The sequence below is a fragment of the Coenobita brevimanus genome, chromosome 83 (genome assembly GCF_032717465.1).
Source record: "Coenobita brevimanus isolate Jiangsu-jjx chromosome 83, ASM3271746v2, whole genome shotgun sequence".
In the NCBI taxonomy this organism is placed as follows: Eukaryota; Metazoa; Arthropoda; class Malacostraca; order Decapoda; family Coenobitidae; genus Coenobita; species Coenobita brevimanus.
The window spans coordinates 14,857,299-14,879,447 of NC_137036.1; the positions used below are offsets into that span (position 1 = coordinate 14,857,299).

Here is a 22,149-nt window from a genome sequence, read left to right on the forward strand (position 1 = left end):
GTTACAACTCAGTATTCATGATGGAGAGAGGGCTATTTTAGGCCAAGTGAAAGTGAAGAAACTATAAATTTCGGTTCGCGTCATTTCTCTCGGTCAAGATTACTCCTGGAAAATGTAAATAAACTTTCAATTATCCACAAACAGGAGGAAAGTCTATGGAAGTGTGAATGTTGCTATACACTATACACTTGGTCTGATTTTGTCTTCTCCACCTTGAATGTTGACCCAAAACAAGAGGTTAACACTAGATATTGATATTTGCCACGAAATGGTATGGAAAAGATGCAGAACCGTAGTGATGCTTTAATTCTGTTACTAAACTACGTGAAATAATCTGCAAAAGGACGAAAACGTGGGCCAACTTATGATGAAAAGAGTATAATGAGTTTCTTGGTGGTCGTCGCCATTTTTCCTGCCCGCAATTGCGCTGCAGCGAGGCGAGGGAGGCGACGTGTGAGCTCCCTGACATTGTCCACCTGGGCACTGACCCACGCACACCCTCACCAGTCTTTAAGTAGAGAAACGGAGAGGCGTAGAAAGGTAAGGGAGACTAGCCGCGATATCCAGGGTTATATTCCAAGCCGTATTATCATCACACAACGAAGAAATCATTGTAGTTGTTATTGCTTAACCTCGGTCTGTCTGGCTGAGCAGACGCATCGATCACAAGTAAGCAACTACTACTGTCTGGCAATCCTACAGGTACAGTTCAGTACTTGCACAGTGTAGGAAACAGGCGCCCCTTTGTAGAAGGCAGCGCCTCACCAGGATGGGCTGTACTCGTAGATTCTTCCTTATGGCGAGGCGCAGGACAAAATAAGTTGCCGGGTGAACACTGTAGCTGCCTACCCAGGGTGCACAGCCCCAGCATGTATAGGCACTTCGTCAGGCATCAGCCTCGTAGTAAGGGGGTAAAGCATAAGACTGATAGATATATTTCTCTTTACCTCCCAGGAGGAGGATAATGCATTAGTTGGCAGATCTACTTAGCGACTGAAAGAACGCAAGTTAGATTCCCGAACCGGTCAGACTTTGGGTCACAGTTCATTTCCCGTTTGTCCTTGTCCAGCCAGCAGTGGGGCCTCACACCGGATACCTTAACTATTACGAGTCGTGTAGTAAGGCAGTGGTTCTTTGCCTGGCACGCGATACATTGACGTTGTGGATGCATTGCTTACTATACTCTTTTTTTTACTCTAACTTAGCCTAAAATTGCCATCTCTACATCCTAAATGCTGAGTTGTAACGATGAACACTGAAATATGATGCTAGCCACGAGGAAGTGCTGTGGAAAGGAAGTATAACCGTAGCAGTGTTTCTTTCTGCCGTTATGCTACGTAAAATGAGCTGGAAGAAGATGAAAATCCATCCAAAGTTACGGTTTTAAAAAATATCTTCATCATCATCATCATCATCATCATCATCATCTCAGAGCCTTGCTACCTCCTAGGAAGCCCCGAGCAAAGGATGGCCATGACAGCAAGCACTTCAAAATTACCTGTATTGCTGAATGTCATTGACGCTAACAAAGAGCCTGCACGTGGTGGCACTGCGCATCCTGGGTGGAGCAGCTGCGGCATCCACCCGGACCTCCTCATATTTCCCTGCTACTCACCATGGAAGCGACCCTTGTCCGACCCTGGTGTGGCGCTGTCTACCACAAAGGGGCGCCGGGTCTACACGCGGTGTCTAATTATACTGTACTGTACCTGCAAGACGGCCACACAGAAGCAGTTGTTTACCTGTGGTCGATGGGTTTGCTCGGCCATACAGATCAGGGTTATGTATTATTTTGCAGATTTTTTGGAGGGCAAATGCTCAGACGAAGTTGCGTCCATGGTGCCACCTCTCCATGCCTTCCCTCGTGCTACACGGGCATCAGGTAGCGCTCATGACTGGAATGTCACTCAGCCATATTGCAGAACTTCTGCCTATCAGAATTCTATCATTCCCCGAACTGCATCTCTCTGGAACTCGCTTCCCCAGAGTTGTTTCCCTCCAAACTTCAACCCACAGCTGTTCAAGCCCAACTGCTACAGATATTTTATGAACAGAGGACACCAGTAATCTGATGTATGGATTATTTTTTTTTATTCATTTGTTTTTCCTTCCTCCGTTCTGTTATTTATAAAAAAAAAAAACAATAACAGCTTGAAATCAGGTTAAGATCATTACTACTATTCTCATCACTGAACCACTTTACTTGTGTGTGTGTGTGTGTGTGTGTGTGTGTGTGTGTGTGTGTGTGTGTGTCAATAATAACATGCACGGGCCTGATGGAATCCCTCTAACCACGTCTAATCTGAACTACTTGCACTGAACCTACCCATATCCAACCTAATTCAACTTCAACTAACCCAGTCCAACCTACCCATATCTAAACTGACCTAATTTAACCCTGTGTCATCTAACCTATCCGTAGCTTGGCCTCACTGAACCCCGCCTAACCTACAATGTCCTAATCCAACTTAAATTATCCCAACCTACCCCAGCTTAACAAAATCTCACATAACCCAGTCTAACCTAAATTAATCCAGACTAACCTAATTTAACGGAGCCTAACCATACCTAAGCCGACCTAATCTCACCCAGTCTCACTTAACCTAACCATACCTAACCTAACCCAACCTAGCCAAGCTTAAAATGACCTAATCCAACCCAACCTAACCCATCTTAACCCAATCTAATATAACCCAACCTAAACATATCTAAATCGACGTATTCCAACCCCAGTCCAACCTAATCCGTCTATACCTAATCGAACTGACCCAACTCAACCAAAAATGGCCTAATCCAACCAAACCCCGCCTAAAGTGACCTGACCTAGCTTGATATTGGCTTTCTGCTTTCCATTGCTTAACCTTTTCGTGCGGTCTGTGAAAGGCTACGGATGTCACACTCAAAGTTTGGCCCGTTCTGAGTACAAGCGGTTTTGTGTGTGTGTGTAGGTGGAGGCGTTCATTTTATGCTATTATTATTATTATTATTTTGTGAAAGGTAAAGTAGTAAAATTTCACACTCTGCTAATAAAACTTTTGAAACGGGGTGTGAGAAAATGTTTTGTGTTCTCACGGGATACGATCTATCAGTAAAGAAGAGAGAAACACTGCGGGGCGCATAGCCTCACTCACCCTCCGACTCCACCCACGCGGGTCCCTCTGTGCAACCCTCCAGGCAGCGACTCTTTCTCCTCTCAGTATCTCCCGACAGGAGTGATGGACCTGGTTCGGCCATGAGTTGCTTGGCTTTCCCCTTGGCCTCCTCCTCCCAGGGTTAACTCTTTCAAAGATTACCCTGTGAGCAGGAGCAGCCTCAGGAAAGCGGATATCGTGCCCATATAGCTGGAGTTGATGCTGATGAATTGTGTGGATAACAGGCCTCGATTCAGTCTCACGGAGTAGTCGCTTGTTACGCACCCGGTTGTACCAGCGATATCCCATGATCCTGCCAAGACACTAGTACCAAAGGAATTAATCTCACATGGGATACGAACATTATACAAACCTGACTTAAAACCAGTACTGTAGAGAAGAACTGGAACTTAGTAGAAATCGACTGTCTGCTGTAATGATTCTTGTGTAGCCTCTCTCTTTCAATCTATCTATAACCAGACACCTTAATCCCGTAAAGGATGACCTCAGAGAAATCGCCTCTATGTCGCCCTGTCCCCTGCCTTTTTGTGTAGTAAGTAGGCATAAATATAAGTCGTCTCCTTCTTGTTCTTCTAGGGCGGTGTCGACAATGCTGATACACCTGAAAGAAAACACAGCGAGTTGGTGAGGACGGTGGCGCAGTCAGCACAACAGCCAGGGATGCGAAAGGAACAGGCAGGGATGAGAAAGGAGCAGCCAGAGGGTAAAAAGGAACAGCCAGGGATGAGGAAGGAGCAGCCAGAGGGTAAAAAGGAACAGCCAGGGAAGAGAACGGACCTGCACCAGCCCAGCATTAACGCGAGAAACCTCTATAAGAAGTCAAGCCTTCGTCTTCTGTGTAAGTAAGTAGTCCCAACCTTTAGTTTGGTTTCACACTGAGATGGAGACCGAGAAAGGGAGGTGTGGAGGCTGAGGAGGCAAATAAACTAAGGGATCGAACTGGTTAGATGGGTTTTGACGGAGGGATGCATTACAAAACGCTGGTACATCTTTTTTAACTGGGCCGTCTCTGGCTTGGCTGTGTCTGAATGGTGACTATGAAGTGACTACGTGTGGGAAAGTGTGCCCATCAGGAGTCGACAGGATTCCATGGGCTTACGTGGTGAATTAATGAGTGTGTAGCCCATTTCCCTGGTCATGCAGGCGATTGGGTCTTCCACTATCATATTTTCTCATATTCCTGGCTTTTTGACCCACCTCGAAATGCCAACGAGACGGAATGATGACGATGATGATGACGGTGATGATAATGATGATGATGATGATGACGGTGATGATGATGATGATGATGATGATGATGATGATGATGATGATGGTGATTTCCTTCTATATTCCTCGCCCAATATTTCATTTAGCCATAATCCTTCCCAACTCAAAGCAGTGACATAAATAGGGAAATGACAGGCGTTTCCTAAGCACGCTCATCTCACACACACACACACACACACACACACACACACTCTCTCTCTCTCTCTCTCTCTAACGACACACCATTTTAAACACCTCCATCCAAGTGTAAAGCGACATTACTGAGAGAGAGAGAGAGAGAGAGAGAGAGAGAGAGAGAGAGAGAGAGAGAGAGAGAGAGAGGTGTTTTGAGATCAATATGAAGGCATGGTGGGTGAAGGGGAGATGTATATTCTCTCTCTCTCTCTCTCTCTCTCTCTCTCTCTCTCTCTCTCTCTCTCTCTCACACACACACACCGAGCAAAATAACACACCCTCTCGCTTCCCTTTCTTAACAGTGTTTTTTTTTAATAGGTAGAACGACGAAGGAAGAAGATAAAATTGGTTCCCATTTATCTCGTTCTAACTGGGAAAAGTAAATCTATTTTATAATTAATTTTGTGTCGTAAGTGAGATTGTTTTTGCTGGAGGAAGAACACATTGGTGGATAGATAGATAGATAGATAGATAGATAGATAGATAGATGACTGGTTGACTGACTGACTGACTGATAGATAGATAGGTAGATAGGTAATTGGGTAGGCAGGTAAGCAGGAAGGTAAATAGCTAGATGCACAGATAGATAGATAGATGGATAGAAAAGAGAGAGAAACGTGAGAATCAGACTTTATACATTTTTCTCTGTGCTGAGGCAGAGAGAGAGAGAGAGAGAGAGAGAGAGAGAGAGAGAGAGAGAGAGACGCATGCGCCTTCCTAACCCCAAGCCCTTCCATGTGTCTTTTAATTAGTTGTCTCTAGTGCAGTTGCTACTCTCTCTCTTCTCTGCCTATCTCTCCATTTGCCTTGCTACCTATCTGATTACCTACCTACCTCTTCATGCTGCCTACCTACCTGACTGTCTGCCTACCTACTCTGCAATCTCTGCCTGCTTCTCTGCCTGTCCTTCATCCTCTGGGCATCTACTTTCTGCCTGCCTGTCTGCCTGTCCTCCACTCTCCGTGCATCTTCTGTCTGCTTGTCTGCTTGTCTGTCTGTCTTTTAATATTATCTCCTCTCTCTCTCTCTCTCTCTCTCTCTCTCTCTCTCTCTCTCTCTCTCTCTCTCTCTCTCTCCATTCGATCAACTCTGAGCATATCAGGACTTGCTTCAGTTACCAGCACTACCCCTACCCCTAGCTGCATACCCTACCTACCTTACCTCTTCTCCACGGTACTACAACTACCCTACGTGCCTTTACATTCTACCGAAGTACTTAGATCAAGGGAACTACAAATACGCTACCGACTTCGCCATTCTACCAAAACTTCACATAGCAGAGATGGCGGACCGAAACAGGAGTCACAAAGCTCGAAAGTACGATAATTTTACATATCTCAAAAGTACGATAATTTTACTTATCTCAAAAGTACGATAATTTTACTTATCTCAAAAGTACGATAATTTTACATAATCTATCTCAAAAGTACGATAATTTTACATATTGTCAATTCACACTAACATCGATAAGATTTTCGTCCTTTTGCAGCCTATTTCCCGTAGCACAGTGGCAGAATAACAAAATACTAAGACTGCATCCTTTCCACTGCACTTCTTCGTGACTAGCTTGATATTCCAGTGTCTTGTTAGGGCATTCAAGATGGAAAGATGGCAATTTTAAGCCTAGTTTAAGTGAACGGAGTATAGAATTTATTTGTTAGTGGTTCTGCGTTTTCTCTACATGCCTCTCCATTGTACCGATTCTCAGTACCTCAGTATCTACCTATAGTAAGTTTGTTATCATATGAAGGAACTGGGTCACTGCCACAACTTTAATATCAAAGTATGGTTGCGTGAAATGCAGACTTATGAGGCAGGAATGAGTCTCCTTGGCCTTGGTGGAGAGATAAATGAGGGAGGAGTTGTGAGTTGGAAGGAGGGCAGGTGGAGGCGATTTGTTTGTGTCCACCCTTTACGGGATTAAAACGTCTAGCAATAAATAGATAGATAGACAGATAGGTAGTTGCTGTTATTGTTATTGCTCCTGTAACCCCATGCTCTTCTAAACGTGAACCCAGTGAACTGCAGACTGAATGTGCTCTCCTGCAGTCCACCATTCTCCTTTAGGGGTACGAGGAGGGAATTGAGGAAAGTTAGTATAGCCGGGCAGTGGAGCCACACAATCACATCGGTGCCACCACATGAAGGCGTCCCTCTCCACCGCCGCGTCACACCCCAGGAGAGAGACGTATTAATTAACAGTGTCTTATGAGCTATGAGGAAAATTCCGCAGATATTTAAAATGCAAAGACAGTGATATGGATGTCGTGAATAAGTAATTTCCTTAACACTTGGGCGTCGCACGAGAGATTGTGTGTGTGTGTGTGTGTGTGTGTGTGTGTGTGTGTGTGTGTGTGAGAGAGAGAGAGAGAGAGAGAGAGAGATCCTGACCTCAGTAAATACCTATAGCGTGGTAGGTCATGTCACTCCCCACCAACTTGCAGAAAAAGAGCAACCTTGACTCCGCATGCGATCTCTCTCTCTCTCTCTCTCTCTCTCTCTCTCTCTCTCTCTCCATTTATATCATTTTTACTGCTCACTCCAAATCAACATCTCTCTCCTGTCTTCATTTCCATTTCCCGTCAGCATCCCTCTACTCCTCAGTCTCACCCCTTTCATGTCCAGCTCTCCAGTGCAAGAGTTAAACGATATTCAAAGTCATTCATGGGCAGTTATTCTCAGTTCAGTTTAACGTGGCATAATTTTACCATCTCTCCATCATGACTGCTGAGTTGTAGCTAGAGAATAACACTAAAATACGATGCTGGTCACGAAGAAGTGCTATGGAAAGGATGCAAGGCCATAGTATGCTTTCAATCCGCATTTGAGCGTGAAATAAGCCGCAAAAGGACGAGAATCTGGGACATGTTTGAGAGAGAGAGAGAGAGAGAGAGAGAGAGAATTTAATACATATGCAGTCGTGTGTAAGGTTCGTGCTTTGTGATTGGCGTAAAACATGCACTCCACGACCACACAAACAGACAGAATAAAAACATTAATTTTCTTTTCCTCGCCACACATGCACACGCTGCTCACACCACCGTTTAATCTGTCCCTCCATGCACTCCCCACCAAAAAAAACACCGCTTAGAATTCACCTGTATCTTGTGTGTGTGTGTGTGTGTGTGTGTGTGTGTGTGTGTGTGTGTGTGTGTGTGTGTGTGTGTGTGTGTGTGTTCCGGGTAAAGGTTTGCTAGGAGACGTAAAGGAAAGCAAAGGGGGCGGGGTCGTAATAGGGAAGGAAGCGTGTGCATTCTGAAAAATAATTGTGGTAGTAGTAGTAGTAATAGCAGCAGCAGCAGTAGTAGTAGAAGTAGTAGTAGTAGTAGTAGTTGACTGTAGAGCGGGGAGGAAACGTTTGTACTCTGAAGGGTGATCATGACAGAGGTAGGAAACGTTTGTACTCTAAAGGATTATTATGAGGATACGTTTACGCTTTGAGGTATGAATTGATCGGGGAAGGAGAATGAGGGGGAAGAGGTAAATGGCAGTACCTGAAAGAGAGAGAGAGAGAGAGAAGGAAGCGTTTGAGGTTTTAGTGAAAGAAGTTGTCGTTTTGCGTGTGTGTGTGTGTGTGTGTGTGTGTGTGTGTGTGTGTGTGTGTGTGTGTGTGTGTAGAATAAGAGGAACTTCAACCCATATATACATTCCTAATCTTCGTACTGGTTTCAGACTGAGTTGTTCCTTGAAATGGCCAACAGACAAGAAGAAACCCAAGGTGGAAAGGAAAAAGTCAGTGTTTTGGAGGAAGTACAATAAGAATAACAGTCAGGAAGCCAGACCCACTGCTGAAGGAGAGGTAAGGGTCATCATCATCATCATCATCATCATCATCATCATCATCATCATTGTTATCATCACCATTACCAAGAACAACACTCCATCCCCACAACACACACACACACACACACACACACACACACACACACACACACTCCCAGGGTAGGTTTCGAACAGGATGCCTTTGACACCACACAACATTGTGACCAAACGCATAATATTCTCAAAAACAGTAGTGATTGAGGGCCGTTTCCACCTCGTCCTCATCCCGCTATTCATTTCAATTCACTTACCATCTTGCATTACATTTGTACACCTTTCTACACCCGTATACAGAGCCCGGGTGAGGACGCGGAGGTACACCTAGAGCTAAGCACCCGTAGTACCAGAACAAACCACTTGGTACGGTACAATTTCAAGGCCCGTGCGTACCAACCTGTCCTTCGGCCTGACCAACTCGTGCACCTTCTGACGCTGCCCTCCGCTGTGGTGCACCGTGACGAACTGTACCTTTATAACCTCACGCACCTCGCCTTTCAAACTCAGCAGCCTAAACAAGAGAAAGGTTGGTGTGGTGGTAGTAGTTGTAGTAGTAATAGTAGTAGTAGTAGCTGCAACCCCTACAGTCCCAGGCTTATCTGAACGTGAAATCTGTGGACTGCAGACGAGGTTGCCTTTCTTCTGCAGTACACAGTCCTTTTTACATTGTGTGTGTGTGTGTGTGTGTGTGTGTGTGTGTGTGTGTGTGTGTGTGTGTGTGTGTGTGTGTGTGTGTGTGTGTGTGTGTGTGTGTGAATAACCAGGCAGCTCCACCGCCTGGTTACATCAGTGTCACCACTTAAAGGTGTCCCTCTCCAACACTTACATGAGATAAGCTGCAAAAGGACGAAAACCTAGACCAAGTTACAGTGATATAAGTATACCCAGAGAGAGAGAGAGAGAGAGAGAGAGAGAGAGAGAGAGAGAGAGAGAGAGAGAGAGAGAGAGAATCGACCTTCCTCATTTTACAGTCTGGCATGAAAGAGTGACGTTCCAAGATGACAGCGAAGATTCAGACGATTTAGAGGGAGAAAAAGGAGGAAGGGTGAGGAGGTTTGATGATGAGGAGGACATTTTGACATCAGAGAGGCTTGCGCTGTTAGACTCCCAGCCCAACCCCTTCAACTTCAGCGAACGAGTCTCCCAAACGGCACGATATAAACTCAAGGTGAGGCTGATGAAGACTTTTTGCATTCTGTGTGTGTGTGTGTGTGTGTGTGTGTGTGTGTGTGTGTGTGTGTGTCTAATCTGTACTAATCCCACCAAACCTACTTATTCCTAACCTTCTTCAATTCGCCTAACCCAACTCAACCTAATCTTACTTACACCCATTTAATGCAACCCAGTCCCACCTAACCTATCCATACCTCTTCTTACTGAACCCCATCTAACCTAGAATGACCTAATGCAACCTAAATTAGCACTAACAACTCTAATTCCCCTTCACTTAGCCCAGTCTAATTCTATAGAGCTTCACATAATCTCACCTGACCTCCCCATACCTAACCTAAATTCCAACCTAACCTAACCTAACCTAACGCAGCCTAACCGTATCTAAAGCGACCTAATCTCACCCAGTCTCACTTAACCGAACCATACCTAATCTAACCCAACCCAGCCAAGCCTAGAATGACCTAATCCAACCAAACCCAACCCAGCCTAACCCAGCCTAATATAACCCAACCTAAACATATCTAAACCAACCTATTCTAACCCAGTCTAACCTAATCCGTCTATACCTAATCCAACTGAACCCAACCCAACCAAAAATTACCTAATCGAACCAAACCGTGCCCAAAGTGACCTAACCTAACTTCATATTGGCTATTCATTCCTTAAGATTCGCTGGACTTGTCTGTGAAAGTCTACGGATGTCACACTCAAAGTTTGGCCGGTTCTGTGTGCAAGTGATGCGTGTGTGTTCTTACCTAATTGTTCTTACCTAATTGTATCTTTACAGGAATGAGTCAAGCTCGTATTGTCCCGTGTTTTAGACCATATTTATCGTACATATCCTTAAATTTGTGAATTGTTTTGGCACACACTATTTCATTCGGTAGTGCATTCCATTGATCAATTGCTCTGTTTGGGAAACTGAATTTCCTTACGTCTTTATCACCTCTCTTCTTATGCAGTTTTTTGCAGTGTCCTCTTGCTGATGCTTCTCCATATGTTAAGTAATCATTTATGTCTATTTTCTCCTTTCCTGATATCACTTATATAGCATTATCATGTCACTTCTTTTCCTTCTCTCTTGTAGTGTTCGTAGATTCAGTTTATTTAGTCTTTCTTCGTAGCTTAGGTCCCTTAAGCTTGGTATCCATCTTGTAGCGGCCCTTTGAACTTTTTCAATCTTGTCTATATGCTTTTTGAGATGAGGACTCCAGACTATTGATGCATATTCCAGGGTTGGTCTAATGAATGATATTATTATCCTTCTTAGCATGTCTTCATTTATGTATGTGAATGCTATTCTCATATTTGCAAGCAGTGTATACATGTTCCGTACCTTCTCGCTGATGTGGTCAGCCGGAGATAGTCTGTTATTGATAATCACACCTAGGTCCTTCTCTCTTTCTGATGTGTATAGGGTTTTATTTCCTAACGTATAATCACAGTCATGTCTTTTTCCACTTTTACCAAACTTGATCACATGACACTTGTCCACATTGAATTCCATTTGCCATGTACTACTCCATTCATGAAGTTAATTTAATTCTTCTTGTAGCTCCCTACAAGAGTCTGTGCTAGTAATTCTCCTTTGTATTTTTGCATCATCTGCAAACATATTCAGATAGCTCTCATTTCCAGTGTTACTGTTTATATCATTTATGTACACTAGAAACATGATTGGTGCCAGCACCGGACCCTGTGGTACTCCACTAGTCACTTTTTTCCATGATGAGTAGTTTCCTCTTAGTACTGTCCTCATTTCTCTTTTTATGAGAAAGTCTTGCATCCAACAAAACAGTTTGCCTCGAATTCCTCCTTGATGGTACAGCTTCCATAAAAGTCTTTGGTGTGGTACTGTGTCAAAAGCTTTCTTGAAATCTAAATAGATACTGTCCACCCATCCTTCCCTTTCCTGTACTGTGTTTGTTACTCTGTCATAGTAGCTCAACAGATTAGTAACACATGATGCGTGTGTGTGTGTGTGTGTGTGTGTGTGTGTGTGTGTGTGTGTGTGTGTGTGTAATCTGCACTAATCCCACCAAACCTACCTATACCTAACCTACTTCAATTCGCCTAACCCAACCCATGTGTGTGTGTGTGTGTGTGTGTGTGTGTGTGTGTGTGTGTGTGTGTGTGTGTGTGTGTGTGTGTGTGTGTGTGTGTGCTACTACTACTACTACTACTACTACTGCCACCACCACCACCACCTCTACTTTTGCAGGATGTGGGTACCCAGACAGAACCCCCTCCCGGCACACACTTCTCCTCCACGGCCTCCTTCAGTAGTATCAGTGACGCTTACGACAGGCTGCAGGAGGGAGGGCAAGAGAGATACCACCTTCTGGATACGCCACCACACACTACAAACACCGTAAGTTACTATAGTGTGTTTATTTTCACCTGACATCTGAGAGATAGAGAGAGAGGATGGAGAGACTAACGAGGAGAGAGTATGTGAGTGAGGTGGAGAGGGGAGAGGGTGTGGGAGGCCAAGGATGAGATGCAGGGATGGAGTGGAGAGGTATATGAGAGAGGGGTGTGTGAGCTGGGAGCAGGGCAGTGAAATGACGTGGGACAGGGCAACATGGAGGCGATTTGTTTGTGGCCACCCCTTATGGGATTAAGGCGTCTGGCAATAGGTAGATAGACAGACAAACCCCTAATCCCCTTTCAGTTCAGTTCATGGCCATGTGTATTCAGACTGCGGGATAAATTTGACTAGTAACCAAGGAGACTCAATCGTACCTCGCAGTATAGGGTTGGAATGAGTCTTCTTGGTTAGCAGTCATAATTACCCTCCATTACAACTACTAATACACCACCAAACGAAGTAAAAGGGGTCAGAGATCTTTGTCAGGTTAGAGGAGTTAGTGTTAGAATGATAGGAATTAGTGTTAGAAATAGTGACGTAGCCGTGAAGGAGATGTGGTTAGCCTTTAGCCACACCCTTGCCACACCACTGGTCCCGTGTTCGAAATTTCAAAATGGGTACGCCTTGCATCAGCGGACCCCTCCAGAATAGGACTCAGCCTCGCATGCTCTCCCCCCTCCACCCCATTTTTGGAGACCTGATTACGCCACTGGTTAATATGAATATTATATGAGACAAATAATAGTTTTACAGGATTATTTTTATAGTCCAGGGACCCCTAATCCATTCGAGAGAAATAAGGTTAGGGTGATGATGTGATGGTGTCAAGATCCATGTATGAGTTCTCGACCGTAAATCGTTCATGCTTGTGACTGAATCTTTTAGGCCACTCCAAGTCTTGAAAGATAGCCAGGTTAGTTGCTGATGGCTCGTGTCCTGTGATTATTAGCTAACCATCGATTGTGGTAGGTGGGGACGCTCACCATCCACTCACTCGATGTAGTGCTGCTCTCGGGTGTCTGCCCATTCCTCTCTTCCAACCTTCTTTCCTTCCATCCTCTTCTGTCTTTCTTTCCTTCATTCTTTCCTTGTTCTTCTGCCGACGGGTGACTTTACACTCACTTTCCTGTCTTTTTTTCCTTCATTGTTTCCTTTTCCTTCTGCCTGTGGGTGACTCTACACTGAGTGACAAGCCAAATGGTTTCCTGTACACCAGGAAACCATTTACTTCGCTGGGTGGTAACCTTATAGCCAGATTTTGGCACCTGGTGGTTTAGTGGGTAATTATTGCGCTCCAGTCGGATTGAGCCGGTGAAGGTTTATATCCAAGGGATGGTTGGGGTTGATTGCTCATGTAATACCACTCAGGGATGAGTGAGGCTGGTCACTCTCATCTTAAATGTCGAGACCAACTGCCGGGCTCCTACGCTCCTCGTGGGGCAATGTAGGATTGGATGATGGATGGATGGATGGATGGTATCGTTACAGCTTATCCTAACAGTAATAATGCTACTCCTTGGCCAGCCTCTGAGTACGGCAAGGGAAGGATATGGTGAAATAGGAGGAAGAGGAGTCAAGGCGTCACTGAAGCTACAGGGTCTCCATCTTGCTGCTCTCATTGTGGAAAGGATGGTCACGCAGAACATCTTTGACCAAATCACACAAGGTACTGCCAGTTGTCACTTTACCTGTCGGAGATTTCTGACGATACTCGGTTCGCCTTACCTTAGCCTAAAATTGTCATCCTTTCATCTTGAATGCTGAATTATAACCATAGATTAACACTAGGATATGATGCCAGTCACGAAGAAGTACTACAGAAAGGATGTAGAGCAACATTATTGTCTTTTTCTCTCACTGAGCTCAGCGAAATAAGTTGCAAAAGGATGAAACCTCAGCCAAGTTAAAGTGAATGACCTGTAGTGAAGAGTGAGACTAGCCTACTTGAAAGATCTGTAAATTACTGCGTAGCCCATTTCATACATTTTCCCCAACTCTTTTCTCCAACTCACACCCCCTTCTCTCCTCTCTCTCATGCTGAACCACGTCATCCCTGAAGACTTCATGTACTGGGAGGACGAGGGAGACGACTACCACCCCGACGAAGGGTCACTGTTGCCACTGTGGAGGTTCCCAAGCGATGCTGCGCGAAATCTGACAGTGACTGAAGTGTGTTGGAATCCACTGCACTGGGACCTGTTTGCCGTCGCTTATACTACTGGTATGTTTTATTATACTTTTAATCTTCATCTGACGGAACTAGACCATTTTCACAAGTCAAATTTTATGTCATGATTGCAAGAAATTCGATGAGCCGTAAGGTGGGAATGAATCTTCCTGGTTACTAATCCAATTTCCCTTAACTTTTAAAAACACTTGGCCATTGACTGGGTTGATTGGTGTGACGGATAGCTGTTAGGTTGGAATAAAGGTGCTATTGTCTTTAATTATTGATTTATTTACTTAGTTGATACGGGTAAAATCATCCATCCCTCTCAGCTTACTACACTGGAATATCTCTTTGCCGTCGCTTACACTACTGGTTTGTGTAATGAGGTTTTATTTTTTCATTCATTATTTACAGGACATAACTTTAAGGTGTTTCAAAGGATTTTTTTCACGTTAAGATGTACTGCAGGTGATGGTGGTGGTGGTGGTGGTGCAGGTGGTGGTGGTTTCGTGTGTCTCTACTCACTGAAGAATCCTGCCGCTCCTGAGAGATCCCTGCCGTCTCCCTGTGGCGTTACAACCGTCCACCTCCACCCAGCAGTAAGGTTCATCACAAATCCCTTCACCTCTAACGGACCTGTTGTTTAACCAGGGATCGCGATAGGGAAGGCAGGCCCCAATTTCTGCCGGACCTTTGTAGCGAGGGCAGGCCTAGATATGCCTTTGTCACCGAGTTACTTACACACTGAGCTATTGTTTAACGTGGGATCGCGATGGGGAAGGCAAGCCTCAAATTCTGCTGGACCCTCTTAGTGTGGATAGGCCTAGAAATGCCCTTGTCACCGAGTTACTTACATACTGAGGGCTGATTAGAAAGTACGCCTGAGCAGTTCTCCTACAGCCTCCAGTACAGTTGCACAGGCATTTCTAGAACCCCTTTGATAATCCCCAGAGGCACTCATTTAGTAGTAGTAATATTTGTAGTAGTAGTAGTAGTAGTAGTTGCAGCAGCAGTAGTAGTAATAGCAGTATTTTGCCCATAGGGTCTAGCAGCAAACGCCTTAGCTTTTCTAGTTTTACGTCATTATTGAAACACTGAACTGGACTAATTATGTGTTGTTTTGTGGTACCATGTTTCAGGTGGTGAATATGGTGGCGTGTGGTTGCAGTGACGGCGCTGTGGTGGTGTACAACGTGTGTTCTCGCACATCACCCATCATCATCACATCAACACCACACGCCGGCAAACACATCATGCCTGTCACTCGGGTATGCTGCCAGACCTTCTTTTACTGCCAGTCACGGTGCTGGGGAGGGCGCCTTCATGTGGTGGCACCGATGTGACCGTATGACTCCACTGCCCAGCTTGACAAACATCTCCCAACTCCGTCCCCATTCCCTAAAGGAGGTTGGTGGACCTCACAGGACGGAGACATCGGCATGCAGTCCACCAGTTCACGTTTAGATGAGCCTCGGATTGCAGCTTCTACCACTACTGGGAATAGGAAGACCTAAGGCTACGTTAGTGTAATCCGATCATTTCAAGGCAGGAGGCCACTCAATGTCTCTGGCAGTTTTATACATGATGAAAAAAGTAACTGAATGGGGAGAGTTTGATTTGTATTTAGAGCTGTGCATGTCTGCTTAAACTGAAATCACTGCGTTGGGCTTATCAAGTATACATATATGAGTTGTGTGTGTGTGTGTGTGTGTGTGTGTGTGTGTGTGTGTGTGTGTGTGTGTGTGTGTGTGTGTGTTTTAGAATGACGATACTAAAACAAACATTTCATCCTTTCCCCAAGAACAGGTCCGCTGGATGGAGAATGAAGTCGGGGGAAATCTAATCGTGTACTCAGTGGGTTTGGATGGTAGAGTGACAGAGTGGCATGTGGTAGGAAACAGTCTTGTGCCACACTTCACGCTTGTCCTCCCACACCTCCACCACACCACCACACCTACCACACACCATGCAGGGTCTGCCTTCTCTCCCCCACATGGTATGGTAACCTTTTTCATTGTTATTTCTTCATATTGCCACAGAGGGACGCCTTTGTGTGGCGCGCCAGTATAATCAGTCTTCTGGAAAATACTACTACTACTACTACTACTACTACCACCACTACTACTACCACACCTCTACCACCTAACCACATTATCCTCCACAAGTGCATCGCATTTACCACAGAGTTACTTACATATTGATGCTGACGTCATTTAGTTTTTTCCTCACTGCCTCTCTTCCTCCACCTACCTTCGACGATCCTTTGACTTACCTGACAAAGTTTCCAATTAAATTCATTCAGGTATTAATGATTATTTCTTTAGTATTTAACAACAGATACATTTTTTATAAATCTAGATATTTTATAATACATTCCAAGCAGATGTATCACAGAAGTAACGATATATTCAGGCCCCTCCCCATAACAAAATCCTGACTATGCACCTGTGGGGCAAGGAGGTTCCCTAACAAGTTTTCCTTAACGATTTATTTTCCAAACCACTCATCAGTATCCTCTGTTTTTTTATTCTTATATATTATTTATGTCAACATAGATGATGAGCATATAACTAACAATCATGGCGCAGAAAGGATCTTGAATTTGGCTCTCTTTTGTATTGTTTTTGTTTTTTTCTCTTGGAAGGAACGGTTTGCGGGCTCCTGGCCTTTGGTTCCTCCTTCCTTGCATTAAAAAAAAAAGAAAAGAAAAGGAAATCACTACTTTTGGTCCTCTTCTCGTTGCAGAGAGAGGGACGTGCCTAGTATTTTCCAGTGACCTGTCCACACTGGTCCTTGGTGCGGATAGCGGTTGGATATACCACTACGCCACGTCCTGCCCTTCACACGCCCTCACTGGCTACCCCGCCCACACCGCCGCTGTCTCCGGCCTGGCCTGGAACCACCACCATCACCAAGTCTTCATATCGTGCTCACTCGATTGGACCGTCAAGCTGTGGCAGTTGGATCGCGAGTAAGTTGATTTTCTCCTTGGTTTGATCTTCCCCTGTCTCTGTTCCTGTAATCCCTGGTTCGTCCGAAACATGAATCCAACAGACTGCAGACCTCATTTACCCATCTTCTGCGGTCCATCATTCTCCATTTGAGGATTAGGGAGTGAGCTGAGGGACGCTTGTAAAATCGAGCAGCGGAACGTCCCAGTTACATCAGTGCCGCCACATGAAGGCGCCCCTCTCCAGCACCCCTCCTATGTCTCCGTGGGAACTGGGGGATTGATTCTTGCACTGTACACAAGCAACCAGTCATATTCCCACACTGAGGTAGAGAAGGGATTTACGAGTACTAAGTTCCCCTTGTCTTGTTTAGGGGCCCATTTCTGACCTTAGATCTTGGTATACACATTTTACTCAGACTCAGCCAAAAACTACCATTTCTCCATCTTCAGTGCACTGGATTCACACTGGGTATGGTGCTAGTCATGAAGAAGTGCTGTAGAAATAAAGTAGAACCGTAGCATTCTCACCTTCGGCTGAGCTGCGTGCAATAAGCGGGGAAAGAACGAATATTTTGGCCAAGTTAACATCAAAGAAGTGTAGTTTGGTAGTGAGTGTGTTTTTGTTTCTGTTCATCCATCTAAATTAACTACCTATCCATCCATGTATATATCTAGCTACCTGTTCATCTTTCTAACAATGTGAATTTTTCCTCTGTCTGTCTGTCTAGCTGTCTATACCTCTTTATCTGTTTCTCTGCCTTGTTATCTCTCCGCATATTCATCTATCCATTTACACATCTGCCTATGAATCTGTGGGCCTGTCTGCCTCTCTAACTAGCTTTAGGAATGTTGGATGGGAGAGGGACACAGGTTAGAGCTGGAATTCTTGTATTTTCTCAAACGTTTCGAGCTACACAGAACACACTCTCTGAAGATGGGTTCTGTGTACCCCGAAATGTTAGAGAAATTAAGAGAATTCAGATTCTAACCTGTGTCTCTCTTCCACCCAACATTTCCACTGTCGTATTGGATCTTCTACATATCTATCTTTGTATCTATCTTTTTCCCAGGTCTCCTTTTATAACCTTAGATCTTGGTAATGCCGTGGCGAGTGTGCAATGGGCTTGGTACAGCAGCAGTGTCTTCGTGGCGGCTACAGAAGAAGGCAGAGTGCATGTGTATGACCTCTTCCACTGCACATCGTACCCGCTGTGTCGTCAGAGAATTTTACACCGTCGGCATATGATGGTCTCCACCCTCGCTATCAATCCGTGCTTTCCTGTTGTGCTGGTTGGTGGTGAGAGGTAAATTAATTAGCGATATTCTGGTCACCGTAAAGAGGCCCAGATTTTCGTCCTTTGGCAGTCTATAAAACGTGGCTCAGTGGCAAAACATGACAGTACTAAGGCTCTACATTCTTCCCATAGCACTTTTTCGTGACTGGCGCTGTATTCTAATGTTTATATCATCTCACAGGTAAGCATTTAACGTGGATAGATGGTAATTTTACCCCTAGTAAAACTGAATAGAATGTAGACGTGACAAGTCTACGTGTCTATCATGAATGCTGTTCTGTATAGCAGAGATTTAAAGTAGAATATGTGGCTAGTCACGAAGAAGTTTTGCAGAGAGGATATTGAATCAGAGTACTCCCATATTCTACCATTAAAACTACTGGAAATAAGCTAGAGATGGACAAACGTTTTCCCTTATTTAAACAGAGTGAACTATACTTTGCCATAATAACAGACATCTGCAATAGTATGTTTTTGGTCAGTGAGTAACAACAGAACACTATCTATCTATCTATTGCCAGACGCCTCAATCCCGTTTGGGGTGGCCACAAACAAATTGCCTCCAAGTCGCCCTGTCCCCCGCCATCTCACTGCCCTGCTCCCAACTCACACCCCCCTCTCTCATATACCTCTCCACCCCATCCCTCCATCTCATCCTTATTAAAATACCAAGTGGACCAAAAAAAAAAATCATTTCGTCTTCTTCCTTTTTCTTTTTTTTTTATTTAGTAAATGTATATTATGACAGAAGAACATAATTCTTCATCAAATACCCCAGACTCCTTAGCAATAACATATGTACTGAATCTAGACCTATTGCATATTGAGTACAGTACAAGGTCCGAGCTATCTCAGTAGAGAGAGGGGGATGAGGGGATTCAAACATTCACTCTTCGTTTATCATTCACAGACTAACAAACACATATTTTTTCTTTCATCACAGGGGCTATGTTCTGGCACTCAAGCTCTCACCAAATTTACGGAAAGTCTACACCACCATCAAGGGCTACGACGAGCTACCCCGACAGGAAATTGAACTGCGCAAGATCGAGAAAATAATTGCTCTCAACGGGGCCAGCGCCGCCTATTTTGAAAATCCCGAAGAAGATAGCGAAGAAGATTCTGACTGTGAATCTGTGTGGTGACTTTTGTCTGCTGCAGAATACGAGTACAATATATGTAAATAAATACTTAGAACACAGTGCTGAAGTGGGGCGCCTTCCCGTAGTGACACTGATATAAATAGGTGACTCTGTTGCTTGCGTTTACAAATGTCCCTAAGTTTTCTCCATATCACCTCTATAGGAGTATCGTGGATTGCCTGAGATAAACAATTTCAGCCAGCAGTCGACTGGGTTCACGTTGCATATGAACCTGGGGCTACAACTACTGCTGCTACTACGGCAACTGTGGATACCCTTTAACTTTTCCATTGTGGTGGTGTACATGGTAGTCCATTTGCAACAGCCTACTCTCTTTCCATTCCGCTAGGCAGTTTCTCGTGCAGTGCGGGGATGGCTTATCAACGCCACGGTGCTCCTCCACATCCTTGTCTCTCTGTCTCTTCATGTAACTCCACATTCACATCAATACCACAATGCTTTTTCATGTCATCGTTTCTCTGTCTGTCTCTCCATGTAGCTCCACATCAACACCACAACGCTCCTTCACTTCCTTATTTATTCGCTTGTCTCTCCACGTAGCTCCACATTCACATCAACAACACAACTCTTCTTCACTTCCCTGCTTCCCTGTCTGTCCCTCCTTGTAATTCCACATTCTCATCAACACCACAACGTTCCTTCGATTCCTCATTTGTCTGCCTGTCTCTCCTTGTAACTCCACATTCACATCAACACCACAACGTTCCTTCAGTTCCTCATTTGTCTGCCTGTCTCTCCATGTAACTCCACGTCCACATCAACACCACAACGTTCCTTCAATTCCTCATTTGTCTGCCTGTCTCTCCATGTAGCTCCACATTCACATCAACACAACGCTCTTTCACTTCCTCATTTGTCTGTCTCTCTTCCCACGTAACCCCATCTAGTTATACCCAACATATGCTTTTGTTGGGGAATTTGTATGTCGAAAATCAGTAAGCTGTATGAGGTATAGTGGGGATTGGTAGAGAATGAAAGGTTGTGCCTCATAAGTGATATTCATTTGCCCTTACCTGCAATAAATTTTGACCTAATTATGTCATGTTTTTCCTATATATTTTTTTCCAGCCAGACAACACCTGCCATTTTACGCTATCTAGGTTACTTTTAATTACTATAGAAACCTATAACTTTACCTACATTTGGCCAAAAACTGCCATCTCGTCGATCTTGAATGCTGAGTAGTGACAAAAGATTAACACTAGAGTATGATGCTAGTCACGAAGAAGAGACTTGGTAGAACTATAGGGCTGGCTTTTTCTGGCACTAAGCTGTGTGAAACGAGCTACAGAAGGACAAAAATCTGAGCCAAGTTTACGTGAAACGACTATTGTTTTCTCGGCCACTTTTTTGTGTTATAAAATTTGCTCCAATCTCAATCTCTCCTCTCCCTTCCCCCAGCAGGTAGAAGGTTAAAGGCGTTGGCCCTCTAAAATGCACTGAAAGAGAGAGAGAGAGAGAGAGAGAGAGAGAGAGAGAGAGAGAGAGAGAGAGAGAGAGAGAGATCTTTTTGGGGGATAGGAAGGGAGTCTGAGGAATGTTTGTATAACTGGGTACTGGAGCAGCTCCTTACATCGGTGCCACCACATGAAGGCGTCCCTCTCCAACACCATGCATACTTGCACACATAATAAAGAGAAAGAAAAATGGTAAATCAATCAACAGGCCTCTAACGAAGCGCTAGTGGAGGGTGGTTTGGTCACGTGGAGAGGATGGAGAATGAGAAACTACGAAGAGTGTGAGCGAAGCAGAGGAGCAAAGGGAGAGGGGAAGACCAAGGTTGAGATGGAGGAACAGAGGGGAGAGACATATTAGAGAGAGGGGTGTGAGTCGGAGGGAGGGCAGCCAAATGGCAGAGGACGGTGCGACATGGGGGCGATTTACTTGTGGCTACCCCTTACGGAATTAAGGCATCATCTTATAGGTAGGCAAAAGATATTTCATGAACAATTGTTATTACCGAAGTCACTCATATCCCTGGTGGCCGATGGGGACGCCCACCATCCACTCACTCATGTAGGCTAGTGCTGCTATCAGGGAACTCTGCACTGAGTTCCTGTTCCCCATGAAACCTTTTACGTCATGGGAGATAACCTTATAACCATATGGCGCATGGTCGTCCAGTGGGTTAATGTGTTCCAACCAGGTGGGATCCGTAAGAATTTCTATTCGAGGACTGGTTAGGGCTCTTTGCTCACATAATGCCACTCAGGGACATTTGAGGCTGGTCGGAGAGAATAGCATAGGGTCTGCCCCCGGGTTCTTAAGCTGGTGATGGAGCAAAAAACAAGTTTAGATAATTATAATACCTGTATTTAAAATGATAATAGTAACTGATGTCTGCGATTAATGACTGTGATTTATACGAGTATACCGTAGTTGAGTCATTGAAGGGCGTAACTAGTCTTCTGCGCCATCTGAGACTTGGGACATTTCTTTCAAATAACTTTGGGATCGCTTCTTATGTGTAAGCTGCATGATGCATTCGTAACTTATTTGGTGACATTGTAGAACTAATCCCAATGTAAAAACTGTCTATTTAACGATATTGATCCGCTCATTTACGGAAGCAGAGACAGTACACGAACGTTTGTTTTGGTCTGCCTGTCA

At 44.6% G+C, this 22,149-nt stretch overlaps 1 protein-coding gene across 1 annotated transcript; it reads left to right on the forward strand.

The window, feature by feature from the left end:
- Positions 1-381: 381 nt before the first annotated feature.
- On the forward strand, positions 382-19,521 carry LOC145409943 (dynein intermediate chain 2, ciliary-like). The gene is made up of 13 exons (XM_080280203.1): positions 382-540; positions 3,729-3,990; positions 8,297-8,394; positions 8,712-8,940; positions 9,500-9,582; positions 13,483-13,624; positions 14,018-14,179; positions 14,597-14,727; positions 15,268-15,396; positions 15,935-16,124; positions 16,874-17,099; positions 18,152-18,385; positions 19,320-19,521. Exons 1-13 carry the CDS (start codon positions 382-384, stop codon positions 19,519-19,521), a joined length of 2,247 nt encoding a protein of 748 aa, XP_080136329.1.
- The last annotated feature ends 2,628 nt before the right edge of the window (positions 19,522-22,149 follow it).